General features: G+C 40.2%; 1 protein-coding gene across 14 annotated transcripts in view; it reads left to right on the top strand.

Annotated features, from left to right (window-relative positions):
• The window catches only part of DTNA (dystrobrevin alpha), a 319,072-nt gene that overhangs the window by 246,660 nt on the left and 49,019 nt on the right, over positions 1 to 23,393 (top strand). For 6 of the 14 annotated variants that reach the window (XM_027526043.1, XM_027526045.1, XM_027526044.1 and 3 more), the window contains 2 exons: positions 5,647 to 5,724; positions 6,278 to 6,370. The exons of 7 other annotated variants lie outside the window; for them this stretch is intronic. In XM_027526043.1, coding sequence (XP_027381844.1) covers positions 5,647 to 5,724; positions 6,278 to 6,370 — 171 coding nt within the window. The remainder of the gene's footprint in view (positions 1 to 5,646; positions 5,725 to 6,277; positions 6,371 to 23,393) is intronic. One more of the 14 variants, XM_027526051.1, reaches the window with a different exon arrangement.

Here is a 23,393-nt window from a genome sequence, read left to right as displayed (position 1 = left end):
TAATTAAATATGCAGTCACCTCTTCTTCACTCTTACTAGGGTTGCTTAGTTGCTATCTGTGTGTGCCCCATACCCAACAAACGTTTTAGGCTTCTCTTGGCAAAAATACAATTGATAACAGCTTGATATTATCTGGGGAACACGGTAAATGTAGTGAATCACATATGACCTAGAATTCTTATTATTTCTTCCATGGTACCTGCTTAAAATGGTCTGACTTTCATGCCAGCCTAAATTGATGACAACTCATTTTCCCACTGAGACGCTGAGCTATTTTTATGCATGTTTGCTGATTTGCATGTGGAAGATATTTTACATTTCACATCAAAGATATTGAAGGCTAGAAACGAAAGGAAACAAGAGTTGTAAACAAATTATCTCTTGAAAAACCTGACTTGTGGACTCTTTTTTATTGTATTTAAATTAGTTTGATGACCTTGGCATAGTCTGTGTTAATTACAGTGATAAGCAAAATATTATTCCCAACTGACAGATAAGGAGGAAGCCACGTTTACAAGTCATTCTTCATAACCCCAAACACTAAAAAAATTATCAATTATTTAAGAATCAATAAAAAAGGAAATATCTGTTCTTAACTTACCATGGTTCAAATATCATTTTCCATTTAACCATTGTAATGATAATTATACATAATTTGTTTACATTATATTATTGCTCTAGGCAAGACTTTTATTTAAATCTTGTTACTTTCATGTTAAATAAAAGAGAAATATTTGGCTACAGCTACTGTAATAGCACAGCATAAGCAGAAGTGGTTTTTAAAACTATATGGCAGGTCTAAGCAAAAACCCAAGGAGCATTTGTTTGTGGTTTTGTTACCTAGCTTGTGTGCATGCATGCTAAGTCACTTCAGTCGTGTCTGACTCTATGCAAACCCTATAGACCATAGCCCCCAAGGCTCCTCTGTCCTTGGGATTCTCCAGGCAAGAATCCTGGAGCGGGTTGCCATGCTCTCCTCTGGGGGATCTTCCCAACCCAGGGAGCGAACCAAGGTCTCTTAAGACTCCTGCATTGACAGGCAAGTTCTTTACCCCTAATGCCACTAGAATACCAAAATGTTTGCATTTAAGAAAAAATCCTGACATCAGTTGTCATCCTCTGAAACTAAAGGGTGGATTTAAATAAATAAATATAAAATATTTTGAAATCGTCTATCCTTCCAGAACCCATTGTGTCAGAGTGTGTGTGTGTGTAAAAATTTTTGGAAGAAGACAATTTATCTTTTTATATGTTCTTTCCCTATATTCCCTATAGAGTATAAAAAGGAATTGGTGAAAAAATAAGAGAATTTTTTAGAAAAGAATAATCTAAAGGATTATTTCCAGCCTCTTTTCTTTCAGCAGAACACATGAAATTCAAATTTCACCTGGTCATACCTCCTGGCTATGATTGTCCCCACACCTAGTAATGAAAAAATGTGTGCAGAAGGAAGTCTTTATACAGTGGCAGGGCCTGGTGAAAAGAAAATAAGGATAATAAGAGAAAGAGGCATGTGTACACACAATCTTAGGATGGTAGCTTTGCTTCTCCTTGGGATTCAGATTAGATAAGATTCATCACCCACAGTTGAAAGGAGCCCCGGGTAGTTTCCAGTTTCAGAGCTAAAAAGGAGGAAGGCATTTAAATTTAAAGACGAGCCATGCAGAAGATGGAGAAGCTCCAAGAGCTAGCAGTACAGAAGAGCCATTGGAATGTTTGACATCCCAGAAGCAGTCACTTCTTAAAAAAAAAAAAAAAAACATTTTTTTATTGGAGGATAACTGCTTTACAATGTTATGTTGGTTTCTGCTGTATAGCAATGTGAGATCAGCCATAAGTATACAGACAATAGCCAGAGAATGGAAGCAACCTAGATGTCCATCAGCAGATGAATGAATAAAGAAGTTGTGGTATATATATACAATGGAAGACTCGTTGGAAAAGACCCTGATGTTGGGAAAGATTGAGGGCAGGAGGAGAAGGGAGCAACAGAGGATGAGATGGTTGGATGGTATCACCAACTCAATGGACATGAGTTTGAGCAAGCTATGGGAGATGGTGAAGGACAGGAAAGCCTGGCATGCTGCAGTCCATGGGGTCACAAAGAGTTGGACACAACTGAGAGCCTGAACAACAAATATACAATGGAATATTACTCATCCATAAAAAGGAACAAATTGAGTCAGTCGAAATGAAGTGGATGAACCTAGAGTCTGTGAAGTAAGAGTGAAGTTAAGTCAGAAAGAGAAAAGCAAATATCATATATTAACACATATATATGGAATCACTTCTTGATAAGGCTCTAGGTTCCAGTGTTATCAGATCCCAGAGGCCACAGTGAATTGGAAGTATCACCAATCTTCTCCAAGCAAACTGCCAGAGCTACAAAATGAAAGTTTAAACATCAAAATTACTCTATGAAATATCGTGAGGGTACATTGCTTTAAAGAGATCATCAAAAACTACTTGATGTCACTACCTTGACAACAATTCAGGAGAAAATTTGTGTCACTTTGCCTCCTTTCTTCAAGCTCCTTGTGAGCTGCAGAAGCTATTCTGGTAAAGATACTTCAGATGAAAATTCTTTATAGACCCAAGTTTTAAGTGAAACCTGCCTCTTTGTCTGCTTTCTCAGTTCTTGATCCATTTCATTTGAGTGCCTTTTTTCCCCTGTTTGCATCATTCACTTGGCTTCCTCTATATTATTTTTTAAATTTATTTAATTTTCTCTTTTGGTCATGCCACACGGCATGTGGGAATCTTAGTTCTCTGACCAGACATCAAACTCACACCCCCTGCACTGGTAGCAGAGTCTTAACCACTGGACCACCAGGGGAGTCCCTTGGCTTCCTCTATCCATGGTCATAGTTTTGGCCTCCCAGGAATAAGTGATGAGGAGAAGAATTCGAGGTACTAGGTAGTATAGAAACCATGTGGACAGTGAGAACCAAAAGTCAGAAATGCTCTTGGCACTAGATGCTAAGAACTGTAGCAAAATAAGATGAACAGTTTATTTCCACAAACTCATAAATGTAGAGAATGTCATCCCTATATATACCAAGAACTACTTTCCCTAGGGATTCATGTGGGAAAGGAAAGGAACATGAAAGGAATTCAATGATGCCTTTGAACCAGCACTGGCAAGGGCCAAGGCAAAGAAAATGGCGACAAAAAGACAAGAGATGTGTACGTACATCTGCCAGTCCCTTTGAGGAAGGAAGGGCTGGGAAAGAGCAAGGCGGACAAGCAAGTGGAGGCGAGGAAGGAGAGAAGGGCCCAAAGCATTGGAGAGACAGAAAGAGTGAGCCATCAAAGGAGAATCTGGGCAACTGCTTGCTTTCTGCTGCCAACCCTGCACCATCGTGATGTCAACAGGTCTCCTCCAGTGCCCAGGCTTGCCAGTGAGTAAGTGGTAGGACACACCCAGCTTTGTTAACACATCACCTTTCTCCCCTAAGGCATCACCAGAGTAATTTGTAACAAACACATCCTCCTGGTTGATCCTCCCATGTTTCTTTTTCTTTCCTTCTTGCACACTCATCATCAGAGGTTGTGACTGTGTAATTATTAGGCCTTTGATTTAAGGAAATAGCACAATTTCTGGGACTGAAGGTTCAAAGTAGCATATGTAAGAAAGCAGAGAAATAGTTTCAATTGGAGGGAAGAATTTTGACTTTCATAGTGTTTTGAGTGGTTTTACAGGGATCTGTCCATGGGGTTTTCCAAGTAAGAGTACTGGAGTGGGGTGCTTTCTCCAAATAGGTAGATCTATTTTGTGTTATTTTAAAAAAAAATGTTGAGGGAGATGACTGGGCAGTGGTAGGATTGTAGTTACTGGATAATGAGCGTAGAGGGCTTTGCTGTCTTGGCGGGATGGTGGGAAAACAACTCGAATGGCTTAAAGTGGTTGGCCCTGACAGCATGTTTCATAGTCTCAGAAGCTGAAAATCAATATGCTGTTACAAAAGCTTAGCTTCATCAGAAAAGTTAATTCTCCTAGAGCATTAATTTCATTTTTAAAGTCAGTTTTGTTTGTGTGCAGTTGTACTTTTTGAGTAATAGGTACAGTCCTGAAAAGCTGAATGAAGTCGTATTTAACAAACCCATGACTACCTACTCTATAGTAGATATTTTTTATACATAAAATTTGTTTTTAAATTTACCATAAGCCATACTATTTAAGGCATCTTTGTAGTATATATTATTGTAAATTACAAGAATTTCAGTTATAATATGCATAATTTTAATGTGATATTCATTTATAAATTGCTATATTTTGTGCTCTGTAGTCTGAAAAAGTGGTACTTTGTAGTAAAACCTTAAAACTTTTAGTTAAAGTTTTTGAGATTTTTAGTTGCTTTATTTAGCCATTCTTACATTTATGGGTTTCCCTGGTATCTCAGATAATAAAGAATCTACCTGCAATGCAGGAGATCAAACCTGGGTTTGATCCCTGGGTTGGGAAGATCCCCTGGAGAAGGGAATGGCTACCCACTCCAGTATTCTTGCCTGGAAAATTCCTTGGACAGAGGAGCCTGGTGGGCTACAGTCCATGGGGTCGCAAAGAATCAGACATGATTGAGCAGCTAACACTTTCACTTTGACAGTTTCATATTACATTAAGAAACTTTGGAAAAGTTGGGCAAGTTTGTGGTGAAAAGTCCAATAATTTCTATCCAAGTAATTAAACACTTGGTATTCAAACAGTCACACAGTTAATTTTTTTATTCTCCATGAAGGGAGAAAGGGATAGTTTTAAGTATATCAGTGTTGCAGGGCAAATTCTTAGCCTACAAAAGAACAAACTCTCTTTAAGCATATTACAAGCACAATTATAATACTAAGAATCAATATATTTCTCGATGAAGCATGCATATTCATTATAGTAAATCTTGGGTGACTTTGGCTTGGCCACATGTTATTAGTTATTATTTATATTTCTATGTATTCTTTAATAAAACTACATTAAGCTGTCATAAAATTACCAATTAAATGAATGTTCTTCCTAGTAAATATAAAATAATAAGAATTTGCTCTTGGTGGGCCTCTCTTCACCAGTTATAGACACAAAGTGTATGAATATATACATTTATAAGGCTCAAAGGTTTATTTCTCTGGAAGTTTTCCTTGCAGCTTCACAGCCAAGGTCACGTGATTTGTGCCTGAAGTAGGAAAACACTTTTAATATGACACCAATCTCTAACTAGGTAATTTTCAATTCTCTGTTCAATACAGACAATCAGAGAATAGAGAGCAGGCTGCAGAAGTCAGCTTCTTGTGTGGGGTCTGAAGGCTGGCAGGACTTAGTGAACTACTCCACTGAACACAAGATAGTCTGTGAGGAATGCTGAATGAATGAATTGTCATTGTGTCTAGGCATATGCAATCTATTTGTTAGGCAAATAGCAGAGGTCAAATCTGGGATCATAGTGGGGCTTGTGTAATTGTAATTACAGTTCTCAGGCCAGGTTGCTACTTCTAGCCCAACTCTGAGGAAATCTAAAAACATCTTGAACTTTTCAAAGTAATCAAAGAGCTGTCCAAGTGGAGCTTGGATGTAGTCTTGGGAGTTTCTGTTGCCAGTTTCTGTTCTCGAATGCATTGCCGTGTTTACGCTCTTCTTGGCTTTCCCATCTTATTAACCAGCTCTCCTCCCAAGGACAGTGAAGTCGAGCAGAGCAAACTTCTGGCTAGGGCTGCTCCAGCTTTGCTGAAGGGCAAAGGGTAAGTTAAAGCCAGAGTGTGCTGGAACCCTGAATTAACTGAACTAAAAATGCAGATTTCTTGTGTCAAAGATGCTTTGTGTTTGAAAGACCATCTTTGATTTAGCCAAAGCAGCTTCATCATAACCCCATTAACAGCACCAAGTAGTTATTTTGAGTAGACACATCTGTGTTGTTACTTACTTTCCCTGATTTCCCTGTTAAAATGACTAAGCTTCAGATTTGATCTTCCAAAATATAATCTTTGCTTACAACCTATTTCAGTGTATTTACTGTACAGATGAATTACTTGGACTTAGTGGTTTGAAGAGTGCAGATCTGCATTCTTAAAAGTGACGACCTAAGTGGAAGTCTTTTTTTAAGTGAGTGAAATGGCACTGTGAATTTCATTGCTTGGATTTTGCTTGTGTTTTTTCATAGAACATCACTTAGTTTTCCTTTACCTGCTTGGTCTTCTAAATGCCCTTACTACCACAGACTCACTCCTGCCTGCCCCACTTATTTCTGTCTACCTCTCCTAACAACATCCTTTCTTTCTTCCTGCCCTGTTTCAGGATAAAGTACAGCCTGAATGTGGCAGACAGGCTAGCTGATGAACATGTTCTCATCGGGTTGTATGTCAACATGCTCCGGAACAACCCATCATGGTTAGTGCAGGTTTGGCTGCTTGACTGTCCTGAGAGAGGGGAACAGTCTGATCTCTTGACAAGCAGTCTCAGCAAGGGGCAAAGTCACTGGGTGGCAGAGGTGTCACTCAAGTATTTTTTTAACCAATTCAATTAAAATATCTTGTGATATTACTTTGGACACTGCCCATTAATGTACCATAGAATTCACATTTTTGCTAATATCTTAGCTAAAGCACAAGTTGTGTAAATGGGTGCTGTGCTAAATATTAACATCTAGAGAAATCCAGGACTCTGGGTCCCTCTGGTCAATTCTGTGTTATATGTGCCATATCAAATTACTGCACGATGGTGATGCAAGAATTTGTCTTATTCCGAGGACTTGTGTGTTTCTGCCAATTTGGAGAACAATGCTCCATTCTCTTAAGATAGATGTGGAAAAGAAATAGGATGAGATCATACCATGGAAATCATTTCCTGAACAATGATAACATTGGGAGATATTGTCTTTCAACTCTTCTCTTACAAATGTTTCAGTGTACTCATCCTGATAGATGCAAAGCTTACTTTCAAATGTGTGAATTCAGATAAAGTATTAGAATAACGGCATTCCTAGAGTTTTCCCTTTCTATTTTAGTTGTGACATAGGAGATTCCTGCCATTGGTGCAAGTTAGTTAATAATAAATGTACATTTTCAGTTTGAATGGAAATAAATGGACACACTGTATAATTATCCTATGTTTCATCCTAGTTTAGACAACTGTTTTACAAACATGTTTTGCAAACCAGTTCCTTATAAGTATTTGATTTTATTTAATAACTCTAATATAATTTCTCTGAACTAAGAGCCTATGGATTTGTTTGCAGTCATAACTGTTTAGGGGTTAAATTTCCTCTAAAATTGATTCCCTTTCTTCTACTGTGTCACAGAAAACATCCTTGAAACATTTGGCATCACTCTCACCACTTGGTATTATTAACCACTTATTTGTTTCTAGAACTTTCCTCTCTTGACTGCTTCTGATGCCTTAGAAATATTTTTTGAAAGATTACCACATGAGTTTAAGTGATACATTGAACATTTATTTGTTTTAATAGTTATATATTTATCTTCAGATCAGATCAGATCAGTCGCTCAGTTGTGTCTGACTCTTTGCAACGCCATGAATCGCAGCACGCCAGGCCTCCCTGTCCATCACCAACTCCTGGAGTTCACTCAGACTCACGTCCATTGAGTCAGTGATACCATCCAGCCATCTCATCCTCTGTCGTCCCCTTCTCCTCCTGCCCCCAATCCCTCCCAGCATCAGAGTCTTTTCCAATGAGTCAACTCTTCACATGAGGTGGCCAAAGTACTAGAGTTTCAGCTTTAGCATCATTCCTTCCAAAGAAATCCCAGGGCTGATCTCCTTCAGAATGGACTGGTTGGATCTCCTTGCAGTCCAAGGGACTCTCAAGAGTCTTCTCCAACACCACAGTTCAAAAGCATCAATTCTTCGGTGCTCAGCCTTCTTCACAGTCCAACTCTCACATCCATACATGACCACAGGAAAAACCATAGCCCTGACTAGATGAACCTTTGTTGGCTAAGTAATGTCTCTGCTCATGAACATGCTATCTAGGTTGGTCATAACTTTCCTTCCAAGGAGTAAGAGTCTTTTAATTTCATGGCTGCAGTCACCATCTGTAGTGATTTTGGAGCCCCCAAAAATAAAGTCTGACACTGTTTCCACTGTTTCCCCATCTATTTCCCATGAAGTGATGGGACCGGATGCCATGATCTTCATTTTCTGAATGTTGAGCTTTAAGTCAACTTTTTCACTCTCCACTTTCACTTTCATCAAGAGGCTTTTGAGTTCCTCTTCACTTTCTGCCATAAGGGTGGTGTCATCTGCATATCTGAGGTGATTGATATTTCTCCCGGCAATCTTGATTCCAGCTTGTGTTTCTTCCAGTCCAGCGTTTCTCATGATGTACTCTGCATATAAGTTAAATAAACAGAGTGACAATATACAGCCTTGACAAACTCCTTTTCCTATTTGGAACCAGTCTGTTGTTCCATGTCCAGTTCTAACTGTTGCTTCCTGACCTGCATACAAATTTCTCAAGAGGCAGATCAGGTGGTCTGGTATTCCCATCTCTTTCAGAATTTTCCACAGTTTATTGTGATCCACACAGTCAAAGGCTTTGGCATAGTCAATAAAGCAGAAATAGATGTTTTTCTGTAACTCTCTTGCTTTTTCCATGATCCAGCAGATGTTGGCAATTTGATCTCTGGTTCCTCTGCCTTTTCTAAAACCACCTTGAACATCAGGAACATATCTAGCTTAATTTGTATTTAATATTCATATGTGTGTGTGTATATATATATATATATAAAATCAGCATATTGGTTTAATTTTATACTATATCCTTCTGTTTTGGGAGACAAAGATGCACTCTTCAGCTAAACCCATCTCTTTATTCAAATTTTCCCAGTTTGTAAATCAAACAGTTACTTTTCTTTCTTACATCTATCTCTACCTCCCAAAACTACAGTGGAAAGAGTAATGGTTTTCATCTTACTCCCAGTGAATTTGGACTACCCCCAGTGTTATACAGTAGCTGAAACAACAGAACTAAATGCTTAAATTACCTCCCCCCAAAAAATCTGTGTTGGGAATCTTCAAAGCAAGATATAATAAAGAGCCAATCATGTCTGAAGGCAATGCCGAGATCTCACACATGTCCTCCCCTGAAATTCTAAATACATTCCAATTATTTCTACAGCTCTTCTTTGACCTTTTCTTAATTAAAGTTGTAACAGAGAAATCTCCGAAGAGGAGAGCACAGAGTTTGACACTCCCAGCCCTTTTCCCTCCTCCAGTGGTTAATCATATTGACTTGATGGCCACTTAAGACCATAAACCTGTCTCAGCAGAGACACCTTACATCGACTTGATGAAAGCTAGATGTGATTTGTATTTTGAAAACAAAGCAGAATTTAAGACTGATCAATGAAGCCAACTCCATTTTAATAACTCCTACTCTCCATAAATCTCATCCCTGTTTTCCATCCTTAAAAAATTCCAGCTTCTCTTTTCTCATTTTCCCCCTCCCTTTCCTTTATTGTAATTAATTGCTAATGATTCCCACACCTGCCAGGATTCTGTAAGTGATGAAGTGATCTCTCCTCTCCTTTATTATCATCATAGCTATGATGCTTTACTGTCATTCAACTATAGTGAGATCTAGAATGATGGTAACCACAAGAGTTACTTTTCTTTAAGTATATGAAGCATATGATTGTGTTTTTATTTTGTTTTTGTTTTTTATTATTTTTATTGGAGTATAATTGCTTTACAATGTTGTATTAGTTTCTACTCTACAGCAAAGTGAATCAGCTATACATGCATCCCCTCTTTTAATTTCCTTCCCATTTAGGTCAGACAGAGCATTGAGTAGAATTCCCTGTGCTATATAGTAGGTTCTCATTAATTATCTATTTTATGAAATTGAAAGTGTTAGTTGCTCAGTCATGTCCAACCCTTTGCAACCCCATGAACTATAGCCCGCCAGGCTCCTCTGTCCATGGAATTCTCCAAGCAAGAATATCTGAGTGGGTTGCCATGCCCTTCTCCATGGGATCATCCCCACCCAAGGATCAACCCAGGCCTCCCGCATTACAGGCAGATTCTTTACCTTCTGAGCCACCAGGGAAGTAGATAGTATCAGCAGTGTATATATGTCAAGCCCAAGAGCTACTGTTTTTTAAAGCGTTTGCCTCACAATAAGCATTGTGTTTAAAACTTTATTTACATAATTTCCCCTGGTCCTTAAATAAGCCTGTAGAGTAAATACTTTCATCCCCATTTTATCAATTGGTAAAGGTACCAATTCGGAGAGTCTACATCTCACAGACACGAATCCACTACACAGTGGGGCAGGGATTTCTACCTTCATCTACTTGATCCCAAGCTCATAACCACTATGCTACATTGCCTTTTATAAAGCCTATATAAATGCATGCTCTCCAGAAAGCTCTTTTAGACACTCCGCACTGTATCCACCACATCTCTATTTACTAAAATTGCATATCCTACTATATTATTTTTATTTCATTTTAAGAGATATTTTGAGCATATACTAGTAAAAGGAATTGTTAACAAATTATCATTTATGTATTTAGTTCTGCGCATTGTGATTTCTCATTTTAATTATAAGCTTCAAAAGGACAAAGCTTTTCAGTCTCTTGGACCTCATGACAACAGCCAGAATATCAATAATAAATTTTACATTTATGAAGTGCTTAAAAAATTACAAAGCCCTTTCCCACACATTATTTCATCTGCTTGTCAAAGCCCGTAAGTTTTGATATTATTATTTCCATCTCATTGATAAGCAGATGCCGGTTCCAAGACATCAAGAGACTTATCCAAGGTCACTTGCCAGCAAGGTCTTCTAATACTGACAAAATAATTCATTTTCTACCTCATTCCTCAGTCTTCATGTCTGTGCATCCTTCATGAGATGGTCTATAAACAGGAATCTAATAGTCGTTCTTGATTAAAAGGTATGTTTTTGTGATTATCCATATATGCTGCTAATTCACTCTAGGTGAGGGCATTTTCCCCTATATCTATTTTCCCCTGTATCTACTTAACATAATGGGAAACTGACTCATTTGTAAACAGTCTGCTGCTAAATTCAAGGTATACTTTTGTGTCCTTGTTGGTTCTGATGTCAGATAAGCCAAACAAATAAACTGCAGCTCAAGGGAGAATTCCTGCTGTCTTCCTAATTCCTAAGTGAAGTTTTAAAACCCTTAGTGGTTTTCAAGCACCTTCTTCAGAGGTGGAGGAGGGGTCTCAGAGTCACACAGTGAGGGCTTTTACTGGCCTCCCCTAAAGCTTCCCCAGGCTTGCTGGTGGTTAATAGGACAATGGTGGCAGGCACGCCAAGGGATATAGGAAACCGATCCAGACCTCACAACTCTAACCGTAATTATAAACCTTGGTGCTTACCAGTCAGACGTTTCTGGTGTGTTTCTTTCAACTCTGAAAAGACGGGCTTCCCCTGTGGCTCAGAGGTAGAGAATCCACCTGTAATGCAAGAGCCACAGGAGACATGGGTTCAATCCCTGGGCCAGGATGAACCCCTGGAGGAGGGCACAGCAACCCACTCCAGTATTCTTGCCCAGAGAATCCCATGGACAGAGGAACCTGGTGGGCTGCAGCCCATGGGGTCTCAAAGAGTTGGACACAACTGAAGCAGCTTAGCACGCGCTTGAGGGAAGGAGGCAGCACAGTGTAGGCTACCGTCTATACTCTGATGGCATGGTCCATTGCTCTCACTTTGTCAGGCCCCTGATCTCATATAACTGGGTTAAAATTTGTCCTGCTTATTGTTTTTCTCAAGTAGACGAAATTGGACATTTTGATGCCTATTTCTGGGTTTCACATATCAGGGCTAAATAGTCACTGGCTCACTTGCTCCCTTTTTTTTTTTTTTTTTTTTTTTGGAGCACCATACAGCTTGTGGGATCTTAGTTCCCCAAGCAAGGATTGAACCCATGCTCCCTGCAGTGAAAATACAGAGTCCTAACCACTGGGCCGCCAGGAAATTCCTTTGCCTCCTTTAATAGATAAGTTCACAGCTTAGACCACTCCCCAGGGCTGTAGGTCTGTGTGTGATCTAACCTGCGCTTTCCCCTCTCCCAGCCTCAGCTCCCTCAGGGTTTTCCCTGAGGGAAAACCTTATTAGTCACAATACTTATTAGTCACATCAGTTTTGGATCAGTTCCTTGAAGATACTCCTAAAACTGCTTCAATGACCATGATACTAGCTTTTCCCTATGCCTAGAACATTCTTCCTCATTTTCCTCCTGCCCTTTCCTTCCACACACATGAATTTTCTCCTTCTCTGACTTCCAAATACTGATTAAAGGTACCTACCTCCTCAGGTAGGTCTCCCACATTAGTGATCATGGGGTACTGCGTATTTCATTCCTGTCATAACTGTAATCATTCATTGCTTGGTTGGTTGCTTCACCACCTACCTTCCACTTACAGGGCAGACCTTCTCAGACTCATTCACCACCATCTCTGTGGCATCAGCACAGTGCCTGGCATACCATAGATGTCCAGTAAAGGCCCACTGGGGTTGGAGACTATTGATAGTACTATAGACATAAAATTCCCTCTCACTCTAAACAAAATTTGTGATGAGTCCTCAGGAAAAAAATTCTTCCTATAAAAATAATTTCTGCTATTAAGAAAAAAACCACCTATTATAAATTAACCCTGAAATTAGTATAAGAGTATAAAGTAGGTTGTTGTGGTCACAGCAAACTGTGGAAAATTCTTAAAGAGATGGGAACACCAGACCACATGACCTGCCTTCTGAGAAATCTGTATGCAGGTCAAGAAGCAACAGTTAGAAATGTACATGGAACAACAGATTGGTTCCAAACGGGAAAGGAGCACATCAAGGCTGTATATTGTCACCCTGCTTATTTAACTTATATGCAGAGTACATCATGTAAAATGCTGGGATGGATGAAGCACAAGCTGGAATCAAGATTGCCGGGGAAAATATCAATAACCTCAAATATGCAGAGGACACCACCCATATGGCAGAAAGCAAAGAACTAAAGAGCTTCTTGATGAAAGTGAGAGGAGAGTGAAAAAGTTGGCTTAAAACTCAACATTCAGAAAACCAAGATCATGGCATCTGGTCCCATCACTTCATGGCAAATAGATGGGAAAACAATGGAAACAGTGAGAGACTTTATTTTGTTGAGCTCCAAAATCACTGCAGATGGTGACTGCAGCCATGAAATTAAAAGATTCTTGTTCCTTGGAAGAAAAGTTATGACCAACCTAGACAGCATAGACATTACTTTCTCAACAAAGGTCCATTTAGTCAAAGCTGTGGTTTTTCTACAGTTTCCAAACTCATGTCCATTGAGTTGGTGATGCCATCCAGCCATCTCATCCTCTGTCATCCCCTTCTCCTCCTGCCCTCAATCCCTTCCAGCATAGATGGTTTTTCACATCTCTCATGGATGTGAGAGTTGGACTATAAAGAAAGCTGAGCACTGAAGAATTTATATTTTTGAACTGTGGTATTGGAGAAGACTCTTGAAAGTCTCTTGGACTACAAGGAAATCCAACCAATCCATAAAGGAAATCAGTCCTGAATATTCATTGGAAGGACTGATGCTGAAGCTGAAACTCCAATACTTTGGCCACCTGGTGTGAAGAACTGACTCATTGGAAAAGACTCTAATGCTAGGAAAGATTGAAGGCAGGAGGAGAAGGGGATGACAGAAGATGAGATGGTTGGATGGCATCGCTGACTTGATGGACATGAGTTTGAGCAAGCTCCAGAAGTTGGTGATGGACAGGGAAGCCTGGTGTGCTGCACTCCATGGTGTCACAAAGAGATGGGCAGAACTGAGCAACTAAACTGAACTGATAAACTAGGTGAAAAGTCAAGTGTTAAACTTGACTTAGGTAGAGGAGATAAATGTGGATGAAGATTATCAGCAGCAATTCACTGATGTGGCAAAAGCAGCTAATAAGGAACAAAAAAATAATTAAAGTGATACTGGGCAAAAATAAATTTCTAATGTCCTCTGATCTTTTCGACTTTGTGCTAGTTCACTATGGCTACTAAAACAAAATACCACAGACTGTGTGATTTGAACAACGGTTTATTTTCTTATGGTTCTGGAAGATGAAAGTCCAAGACGATGGAGCCGGCAGTGCTGTTTCTCCTGAGGCCTCTCTCCTTGGCCTGCAGATGGCTGTCATCTTTCCGTGTCCCCACAAGCACGTTTTCTCTGAACATGTACATCCCTGGTATCTCTTCCTCTTCTCATAAGGACTCCAGTCATATTGGATTACGTCCCACCCTTAGGACCTCAGTTCAGTTCAGTTCAGTTCAGTCACTCAGCTGTGTGTGACTCTTTGCGACCCCATGAATCACAGCACACCAGGCCTCCCTGTCCATCACCAACTCCGGAGTTCACCCAAACTCATGTCCATTGAGTCGGTGATGGCATCCAGCCATCTCATCCTCTGTCGTCCCCTTCTCCTCCTGCCCTCAATCCCTTCCAGCATCAGGGTCTTTTCCAATGAGTCAACTCTTCGCATGAGGTGGCCAAAGTATTGCAGTTTCAGCTTTACCATCAGTCCTTCCAGTGAACAGCCCAGAGTGATCTCTTTTAGGATGGATCTGGTTGGATGACTGGTTGGATCTCCTTGCAGTCCAAGAGACTCTCAAGAGTCTTCTCCAACACCACAGTTCAAAAGCATCAATTCTTTGGCGCTCAGCTTTCTTCACAGTCCAACTCTCACATCCATACATGACCACTAGAAAAACCATAGCCCTGACTAGATGGACCTTTGTTGGCAATGTCTCTGCTTTTTAGTATGCTATATAGGTTGCTCATAACTTTCCTTCCAAGGAGTAAAAGTCTTTTAATTTCATGGCTGCAATCACAATCTGCAGTGATTTTGGAGCCCAAAAAAAATCAAGTCTGACACTGTTTCCCCATCTATTTCCCATGACGTGATGGGACCAGATGCCATGATCTTCGTTTTCTGAATGTTGAGCTTTAAGCCAACTTTTTCACTCTCCTCTTTCACTTTCATCAAGAGGCTTTTGAGTTCCTCTTCACTTTCTGCTATAAGGGTGGTGTCATCTACATATCTGAGGTTATTGATATTTCTCCTGGCAATCTTGATTCCAGCTTGTGCTTCCTCCAGCCCAGCATTTCTCAGGATGTACTCTGTGTAGAAGTTAAATAAGCAGGGTGACAATATACAGCCTTAACGAACTCCTTTTCCTATTTGGAACCAGTCTGTTGTTCCATGTCCAGTTCTAACTGTTGCTTCTTAACCTGCATACAGGTTTTTCAAGAGGCAGATCAGGTGGTCTGGTATTCCCATCTCTTTCAGAATTTTCCACAGTTTATTGTGATCCACACAGTCTAAGGCTTTGGCATAGTCAATAAAGCAGAAATAGATGTTTTTCTGGAACTCTCTTGCTTTTTCTATGATCCAGTGGATGTTGGCAATTTGATCTTTGGTTCCTCTGCCTTTTCTAAAACCAGCTTGAACATCTGGAAGTTCACAGTTCACGTATTGCTGAAGCCTGGCTTGGAGAATTTTGAGCGTTACTTTATTACCATGTGTTGCTACTGCTACTGCTGCTAAGTCGCTTAGGTCCTGTCTGACTCTGTGCCACCCCATAGACGGCAGCCCACCAGGCTCCCCCGTCCCTGGGATTCTCCAGGCAAGAATACTGGAGTGGGTTGCCATTTCCTTCTCCAATGCATGAAAGTGAAAATTGAAAGTGAAGTTGCTCAGTCGTGTCCAACTCTTAGCGACCCCATGGACTGCAGCCTATCAGACTCCTCCACCCATGGGATTTTCCAGGCAAGAGTACTGGAGTGGGTTGCCATTGCCTTCTCTGTGGTGTGGTAGTTTGAGCATTCCTTGGCATTGCCTTTCTTTGGGATTGGAATGAAAACTGACCTTTTCCAGTCTTGTGGCCACTGCTGAGTTTTCCAAATTTGCTGGCATATTGAGTGCAGCACTTTCACAGCATCATCTTTCAGGATTTGGAATAGCTCAACTGGAATTCCATCACCTCCACTAGCTTTGTTCGTAGTGATGCTTTCTAAGGCCCACTTGACCTCACATTCCATAATGTCTGGCTATAGGTCAGTGATCACACCATCATGATTATCTGGGTCGTGAAGATCTTTTTTGAACAGTTCTTCTGTGTATTCTTGCCACCTCTTCTTAATATCTTCTGCTTCTGTTAGGTCCATACAATTTCTGTCCTTTATCGAGCCCATCTTTGCATGAAATATTCCCTTGGTATCTCTAATTTTCTTGAAGAGAACTCTAGTCTTTCCCATTCTGTTGTTTTCCTCTAATGCTTTGCATTGATCACTGAAGAAGGCTTTCTTATCTCTTCCTGCTATTCTTTGGAACTCTGCATTCAGGTGCTTATATCTTTCCTTTTCTCCTTTGCTTTTCACTTCTCTTCTTTTCACAGCTATTTGTAAGGCCTCCGAAGACAGCCATTTTGCTTTTTTGCATTTCTTTTCCATGGGGATGGAAAAGAAATTTTCCATTTCTTTTCTCAGGATTTTCTTGATCCCTGTCTCCTGTACAATTTTCCATTTCTTATCTCAGGATTTTCTTGATCCCTGTCTCCTGTACAATGTCACGAACCTCATTCCATAGTTCATTAGGCACTCTATCAGATCTAGTCCCTTAAATCTATTTCTCACTTCCACTGTATAATCAGAAGGGATTTGATTTAGGTCATACCTGAATGGTCTAGTGGTTTTCCCCACTTTCTTCAATTTAAGTCTAAATTTGGGAATAAGGAGCTCATGATCTGAGGCACAATCATCTCCTGGTTTTGTTTTTGCTGACTGTATAGAGCTTCTCCATGTCTTGCTGCAAAGAATATAATCAATCTGATTTCAGTGTTGACCATCTGGTGATGTCCATGTATAGAGTCTTCTCTTGTGTTGTTGGAAGAGGGTGTTTGCTATGACCACTGTGTTCTCTTGGCAAAATTCTATTAGCTTTTGCGCTGCATCATTCTGTACTCCAAGGCCAAATTTGCCTGTTACTCCAGGTGTTTCTTGACTTCCTACTTTTGCATTCCAGTCCCCTATAATGAAAAGGACATCTTTTTTGGGTATTAGTTCTAAAAGGTCTTGTAGGTCTTCATAGAACCATTCAACTGCAGCTTCTTCAGCGTTACTGGTTGGGGCATAGGCTTGGATTACTGTGATGTTGAATGGTTTGCCTTGGAAACGAACAGAGATCATTCTGTCGTTTTTGAGATTGCATCCAAGTACTGCATTTTGGACTATTTTGTTGACCATGATGGCTACTCCATTTCTTCTAAGGCATTCCTTCCCACAGTAGTAGATATAATGGCCATCTGAGTTAAATTCACCCATTCCAGTCCATTTTAGTTCACTGATTCCTAGAATGTCGATGTTCACTCTCGCCATCTCTTGTTTGACCACTTCCAATTTGCCTTGATTCATGGACCTAACATTCCAGGTTCCTATGCAATATTGCTCTTTATACCATCAGACCTTGCTTCTATCACCAGTCACATCCACAGCTGGGTATTGTTTTTCTTTGGCTCCATCCCTTCATTCTTTCTGGAGTTATTTCTCCACTGATCTCCAGTAGCATATTGGGCACCTACTGACTTGGGGAGTTCCTCTTTCAGTATCCTATCACTTTGCCTTTTCATACTGTTCATGGGGTTCTCAAGGCAAGAATACTGAAGTTGTTTGCCATTCCCTTCTCCAGTGGACCACATTCTGTCAGACCTCTCCACCATGACCCACCCATCTTGGGTGGCCCCACACGGCATGGCTTAGTTTCATTGAGTTAGACAAGGCTGTGGTCCGTGTGATTAGATTGACTAGTTTTCTGTGATTATGGTTTCAGTGTGTCTGCCCTCTGATGCCCTCTCGCAACACCTACCGTCTTACTTGGATTTCTCTTACTTTGGACGAGGGGTAGCTCCTCACGGCCGCCCCTCCTGACCTTGAATGTGGAGTAGCTCCTGTCGGCCCTCCTGCGCCCGTGCAACCCCTGCTCCTTGGACGTGTGGCTGCTCCTTTCGGCTGCCACCCCTGGCCTCGGACCTGGGGTACCTCCTCAGTGTCCTAAAATGTGGACCTGAAGAATGTCACACACACCAGTGCATGTATCTGCATGAACTGCATTGTACTCACAGGGGTTTTCTCAGCATAATCAATCAGATGATAAATTGATTTTTAAGATGAGTTCACTTTCCTGTTATAAATTCTAGTATATTTTATGTTTCCATGGAAAATGAGAGTGACACTACCAATCTGCTGAGGTTATTGATGTAGATGAGCTAGTATGGTACTGGGAACACAGGAATAATTCAGTGTTAGTTACTCACTTAATTTTGAATAGGGTTGAAGGCACATAAGTTAGATTTTATATCCCATTTTGTAAAACCAGTCCACTGTAATATGATAAAAATAAGCACTGTTAGCTCGTGGATCGTCATCAATATTATTGAGCTGATGAACTTTAGAGTGTGCTCTCTCCAAATGTGCTAAAATAAAGAATGCAGAATGGGACATGGTCACATATGTTGCTTGATAATTTGTATAAATGGGACATTTTTATTAAAAATTCATGGCACTTTGCAGTTTGCATACAGAAATAAGAGAAGATTATCACTGTTAAGCTAATACTTTCCTTTATTTAGGAAATTAGAGATATAAAGACTACCTATTGCTTCTATAAAATACTTCATTGATTCTGCTAAACTGTTTTTCTTCTTTTTGATGTAACCTAGAATACTGACCAGTAACCAATCACGTTTTCTTGAGCAAAAAAGCCTGATTTATAGATAAGGATGTGATGGTGCAAAAAAGGTATACCAAATACTATTATCTGTTATAGGTAAGAGTTAAAAAGGATACTTCAATCAGCCTTACCATGTACCCTGTCATGGCTGTAAATGCTTTACATGGTCATCCTCCCAATAAGCCATGTAGTAAGTTTATACATGAGAATATATAAACTTTTTTATCAGATCAGATCAGTCGCTCAGTCGCGTCTGACTCTTTGCAACGCCATGAATCGCAGCACGCCAGGCCTCCCTGTCCATCACCAACTCCCGGAGTTCACTCAGATTCATGTCCATCGAGTCAGTGATGCCATCCAGCCATCTCATCCTCTGTCGTCCCCTTCTCCTCCTGCCCTCAATCCCTCCCAGCATCAGAGTCTTTTCGAATGAATCAACTCTTCTCATGAGGTGTCCAAAGTACTGGAGTTTCAGCTTTAGCATCATTCCTTCCAAAGAACACCCAGGGCTGATCTCCTTCAGAATGGACTGGTTGGATCTCCTTGCAGTCCAAGGGACTCTCAAGGCTCTTCTCCAACACCACAGTTCAAAAGCATCAATTCTTCAGTGCTCAGCCTTCTTCACAGTCCAAGTCTCACATCCATACATGACCACAGGAAAAACCATAGCCTTGACTAGACGAACTTTGTTGGCAAAGTAATGTCTCTGCTTTTGAATACGCTATCTAGGTTGGTCATAACTTTCCTTCCAAGGAGTGAGCGTCTTTTAATTTCATGGCTGCAGTCACCATCTGTAGTGATTTTGGAGCCCAGAAAAATAAAGTCTGACACTGTTTCCATTTTTTCCCCATCTATTTCCCATGAAGTGGTGAGACCAGATGCCATGATCTTCATTTTCTGAATGTTGAGCTTTAAGTCAACTTTTTCACTCTCCACTTTCACTTTCATCAAGAGGCTTTCTGCCATAAGGGTGGGGTCATCTGCATATCTGAGGTTATTGATATTTCTCCCGGCAATCTTGATTCCAGCTTGTGTTTCTTCCAGTCCAGCGTTTCTCATGATGTACTCTGCATATAAGTTAAATAATATACAGGGTGACAATATACAGCCTTGACGAACTCCTTTTCCTATTTGGAACCAGTCTGTTGTTCCATGTCCAGTTCTAACTGTGGCTTCCTGACCTGCATACAAATTTCTCAAGAGGCAGATCAGGTGATCTGGTATTCCCATCTCTTTCAGAATTTTCCACAGTTTATTGTGATCCACACAGTCAAAGGCTTTGGCATAGTCAATAAAGCAGAAATAGATGTTTTTCTGGAACTCTCTTGCTTTTTCTATGATCCAGCGGATGTTGGCAATTTGATCTCTGGTTCCTCTGCCTTTTCTAAAACCAGCTTGAACATCAGGAAGTTCACAGTTCACATATTGCTGAAGCCTGGCTTGGAGAATTTTGAGCATTACTTTACTAGCATGTGAGATGAGTGCAATTGTGCGGTAGTTTGAGCATTCTTTGGCATTGCCTTTCTTTGGGATTGGAATGAAAACTGACCTTTTCCAGTCTTGTGGCCACTGCTGAGTTTTCCAAATTTGCTGGCATATTGAGTGCAGCACTTTCACAGCATCATCTTTCAGGATTTGGAATAGCTCAACTGGAATTCCATCACCTCCACTAGCTTTGTTCGTAGTGATGCTTTCTAAGGCCCACTTGACTTTACATTCCAGGATGTCTGGCTCTAGGTGAGGGATCACACCATCGTGATTATCTGAGTCGTGAAGCTCTTTTTTGTACAGTTCTTCTGTGTATTCTTGCCTTCTCTTCTTAATATCTTCTGCTTCTGTTAGGTCCATACCAATTTTGTCCTTTATCAAGCTCATCTTTGCATGAAATGTTCCTTTGGTATCTCTGATTTTCTTGAAGAGATCCCTAGTCTTTCCCATTCTGTTGTTTTCCTCTATTTCTTTGCATTAATCGCTGAAGAAGGCTTTCTTATCTCTTCTTGCTATTCTTTGGAACTCTGCATTCAGGTGCTTATATCTTTCCTTTTCTCCTTTGCTTTTCACTTCTCTTCTTTTCACAGCTATTTTTAAGGCCTCCCCAGACAGCCATTTTGCTTTTTTGTATTTCTTTTCTATGGGAATGGTGTTGATCCCTGTCTCCTGTACAATGTCACGAACCTCATTCCATAGTTCATCAGGCACTCTATCTATCAGATCTAGGCCCTTAAATCTATTTCTCACTTCCACTGTATAATCATAAGGGATTTGATTTAGGTCATACCTGAATGGTCTAGTGGTTTTCCCTACTTTCTTCAATTTAAGTCTGAATTTGGCAATAAGGAGTTCATGGTCTGAGCCACAGTCCGCTCCTGGTCTTGTTTTTGCTGACTGTGTAGAGCTTCTCCATCTTTGGCTGCAAAGAATATAATCAATCTGATTTCAGTGTTGACCATCTGGTGATGTCCATGTATAGAGTCTTCTCTTGTGTTTTTGGAAGAGGGTGTTTGTTATGACCAGTGCATTTTCTTGGCAAAACTCTATTAGTCTCTGCCCTGCTTCATTCCGTATTCCAAGGCCAAATTTGCCTGTTACTCCAGGTGTTTCTTGACTTTTTTATAGATGAGAAAATTATGGCACAGAGAGGTTAAGTGATCTTTGCAGGGTCACACAGCTAGTAATTGAGACAGCTAAGGTTTGCATCCAGAAATCATCCAGTCCAACCTCATACCCACTCTTGTATAACACTGCTGCCAGCTATTCACCCTTCCTAAGTGTAAGCATTTTTTTTGAGTGGGAGCTTACCTCTTTGACACCATCTGCAATCTAACCTTTAAAACAACAAAAAAGTGTGAGCCAAAAGAGAATTTGCCATTATTAAAGAGGTGGGATGAGAAAGATCTACTGTTGATAAATACAAATTAATACAATGACATTTCCATGAACTTAAACACCTATACAAAGCAGATAAGGAATCTGTATGCAGCCATAAAATGTATCTTCATTTTTAACTCTGCCAAACATAAATAATTAGTTGGATTTTAGATGGCATGGCTAGTGTTAAAGCACAGTATTTCATCTGTATTCTTCTGATTTTCTCAAAGTGTTGAGGATGTATACAGAGCCAAATAGGATTCAAAAGAGGTGGTCCAAAGACCATGACATTGCAAGCCTAAATGAGCTAACCTCTATTTGTTCTTTTGTCCAACTGAGTCTTGGGCAGTTCCTGTTTCAAGCACTGTGCTAAACACTCAGTTCCAAGGGTGAAAAGATTGAAGCATTCTGGTTTCAGAGAAGTCACAGTTTAATTAAGGATAAAGGCAATTATTATAAAATGCAAAGAGATAACAGTTATAATAAGACCAGTGCAGTGCAAAGTGCTATGGAATATATAAGAAGCAATAGATCTGAATTTGGGGGTTGGACAAGAGGGCAGGAAATGACAAAGTCAATACCATAACAAAGAGAAATTAGCCAAGTGGAAGTGGGTGGAAGAGGCAGAGAGATTGTTTAGAGCAGAGAGAATATGGTGCATTTGAGCTTAAGTGTGGTAAAGCCATGGGTTAAAAGATGAAGCTGGACTATGCAGGACCTTAGAAGTCTTCTTTAGGAGTTTGAACAATGAGAACCTATTGAAGAATGTTCTGTATAGGAATGCTTCAACCAACCTCACTTTTGAAAGATCGATGACTCTGGGACAGAAAATGAATTGGAAGAAAGAATAACTCAAATCAGAGTAAATATTGAGAGGACTTCACACTCATTCAGGATAAGATGACAGTGGCCTGGGCCACATCAGGGGCAACTGGAATTGAAGGAAATGGAAGAATTTGAGAGTGTGTAGAGGTAGAAGGCATAGCCTTGGTGGACAATTATAACATAGTGGGTTATCAAAGTCAAGGTCTTGACAAAGGAGTTTGAAGGCACCCCTAAAGAGAAGGCTTTCTTATTGTAAGTTATTATTATCATTATTATTATCATCCATGAAAATTCCTATGGCATTTTGCTCTCAGCCAACTGTCAAAGATAAGGAAACGTCATCCTCCCCTTGTGTGTGTGTGTATGTGTGTGTGTGTGTTAGTCACTCAGTCACGTCCAACTCTTTCCAACCCCATGGACTGTAGCCCACCAGGCTTCTCTGTCCATGGAATTCTCCAGGCAAGAACACTAAAGTGGGTAGCCATCCCCTTCTCCAGGGGATCTTCCCAACATAGGGATCAAATCCAGGTCTCCTGCATTGCAGGCAGGTTCTTTACCATCTGAGCCACTAGGGAAGAAGATTCCTATGGTATTTTGCTCTTAACCAACTGTGAAAGATAAGGAAAAGTCATCATCCCCTTAAGTAATAACTAGTAATGCCTTCTCAGGCAGTAATCTTCCTAATAGCTATTTGCATTTTAATAAAAGAGCAGTCATACTTAATGACCATAAAAAGTAATCTCTAGTGATAAAGTTTCTGTCACCATTCAGACAAATGGAAAAAATACTAAGGAAAAATGAAGAGGTATTTCTGGTGCCCTTTGGATCACCTTATTGTTTGTATCATTTTAACATAGGTGAATCTTTTTATGACCCAAGTTTAGACAAATACATTTTTTTACATTTATTCTTTTTTTTTTTTTTTTTGCTGCATGTCTTATAGAATTTTAGATCCTCAACCAGGGAT

The sequence above is a fragment of the Bos indicus x Bos taurus genome, chromosome 24 (assembly GCF_003369695.1).
Source record: "Bos indicus x Bos taurus breed Angus x Brahman F1 hybrid chromosome 24, Bos_hybrid_MaternalHap_v2.0, whole genome shotgun sequence".
In the NCBI taxonomy this organism is placed as follows: Eukaryota; Metazoa; Chordata; class Mammalia; order Artiodactyla; family Bovidae; genus Bos; species Bos indicus x Bos taurus.
The sequence above is the reverse complement of the archived record's forward strand: the minus strand, read 5'-3'. Positions and strand labels throughout refer to the sequence as shown.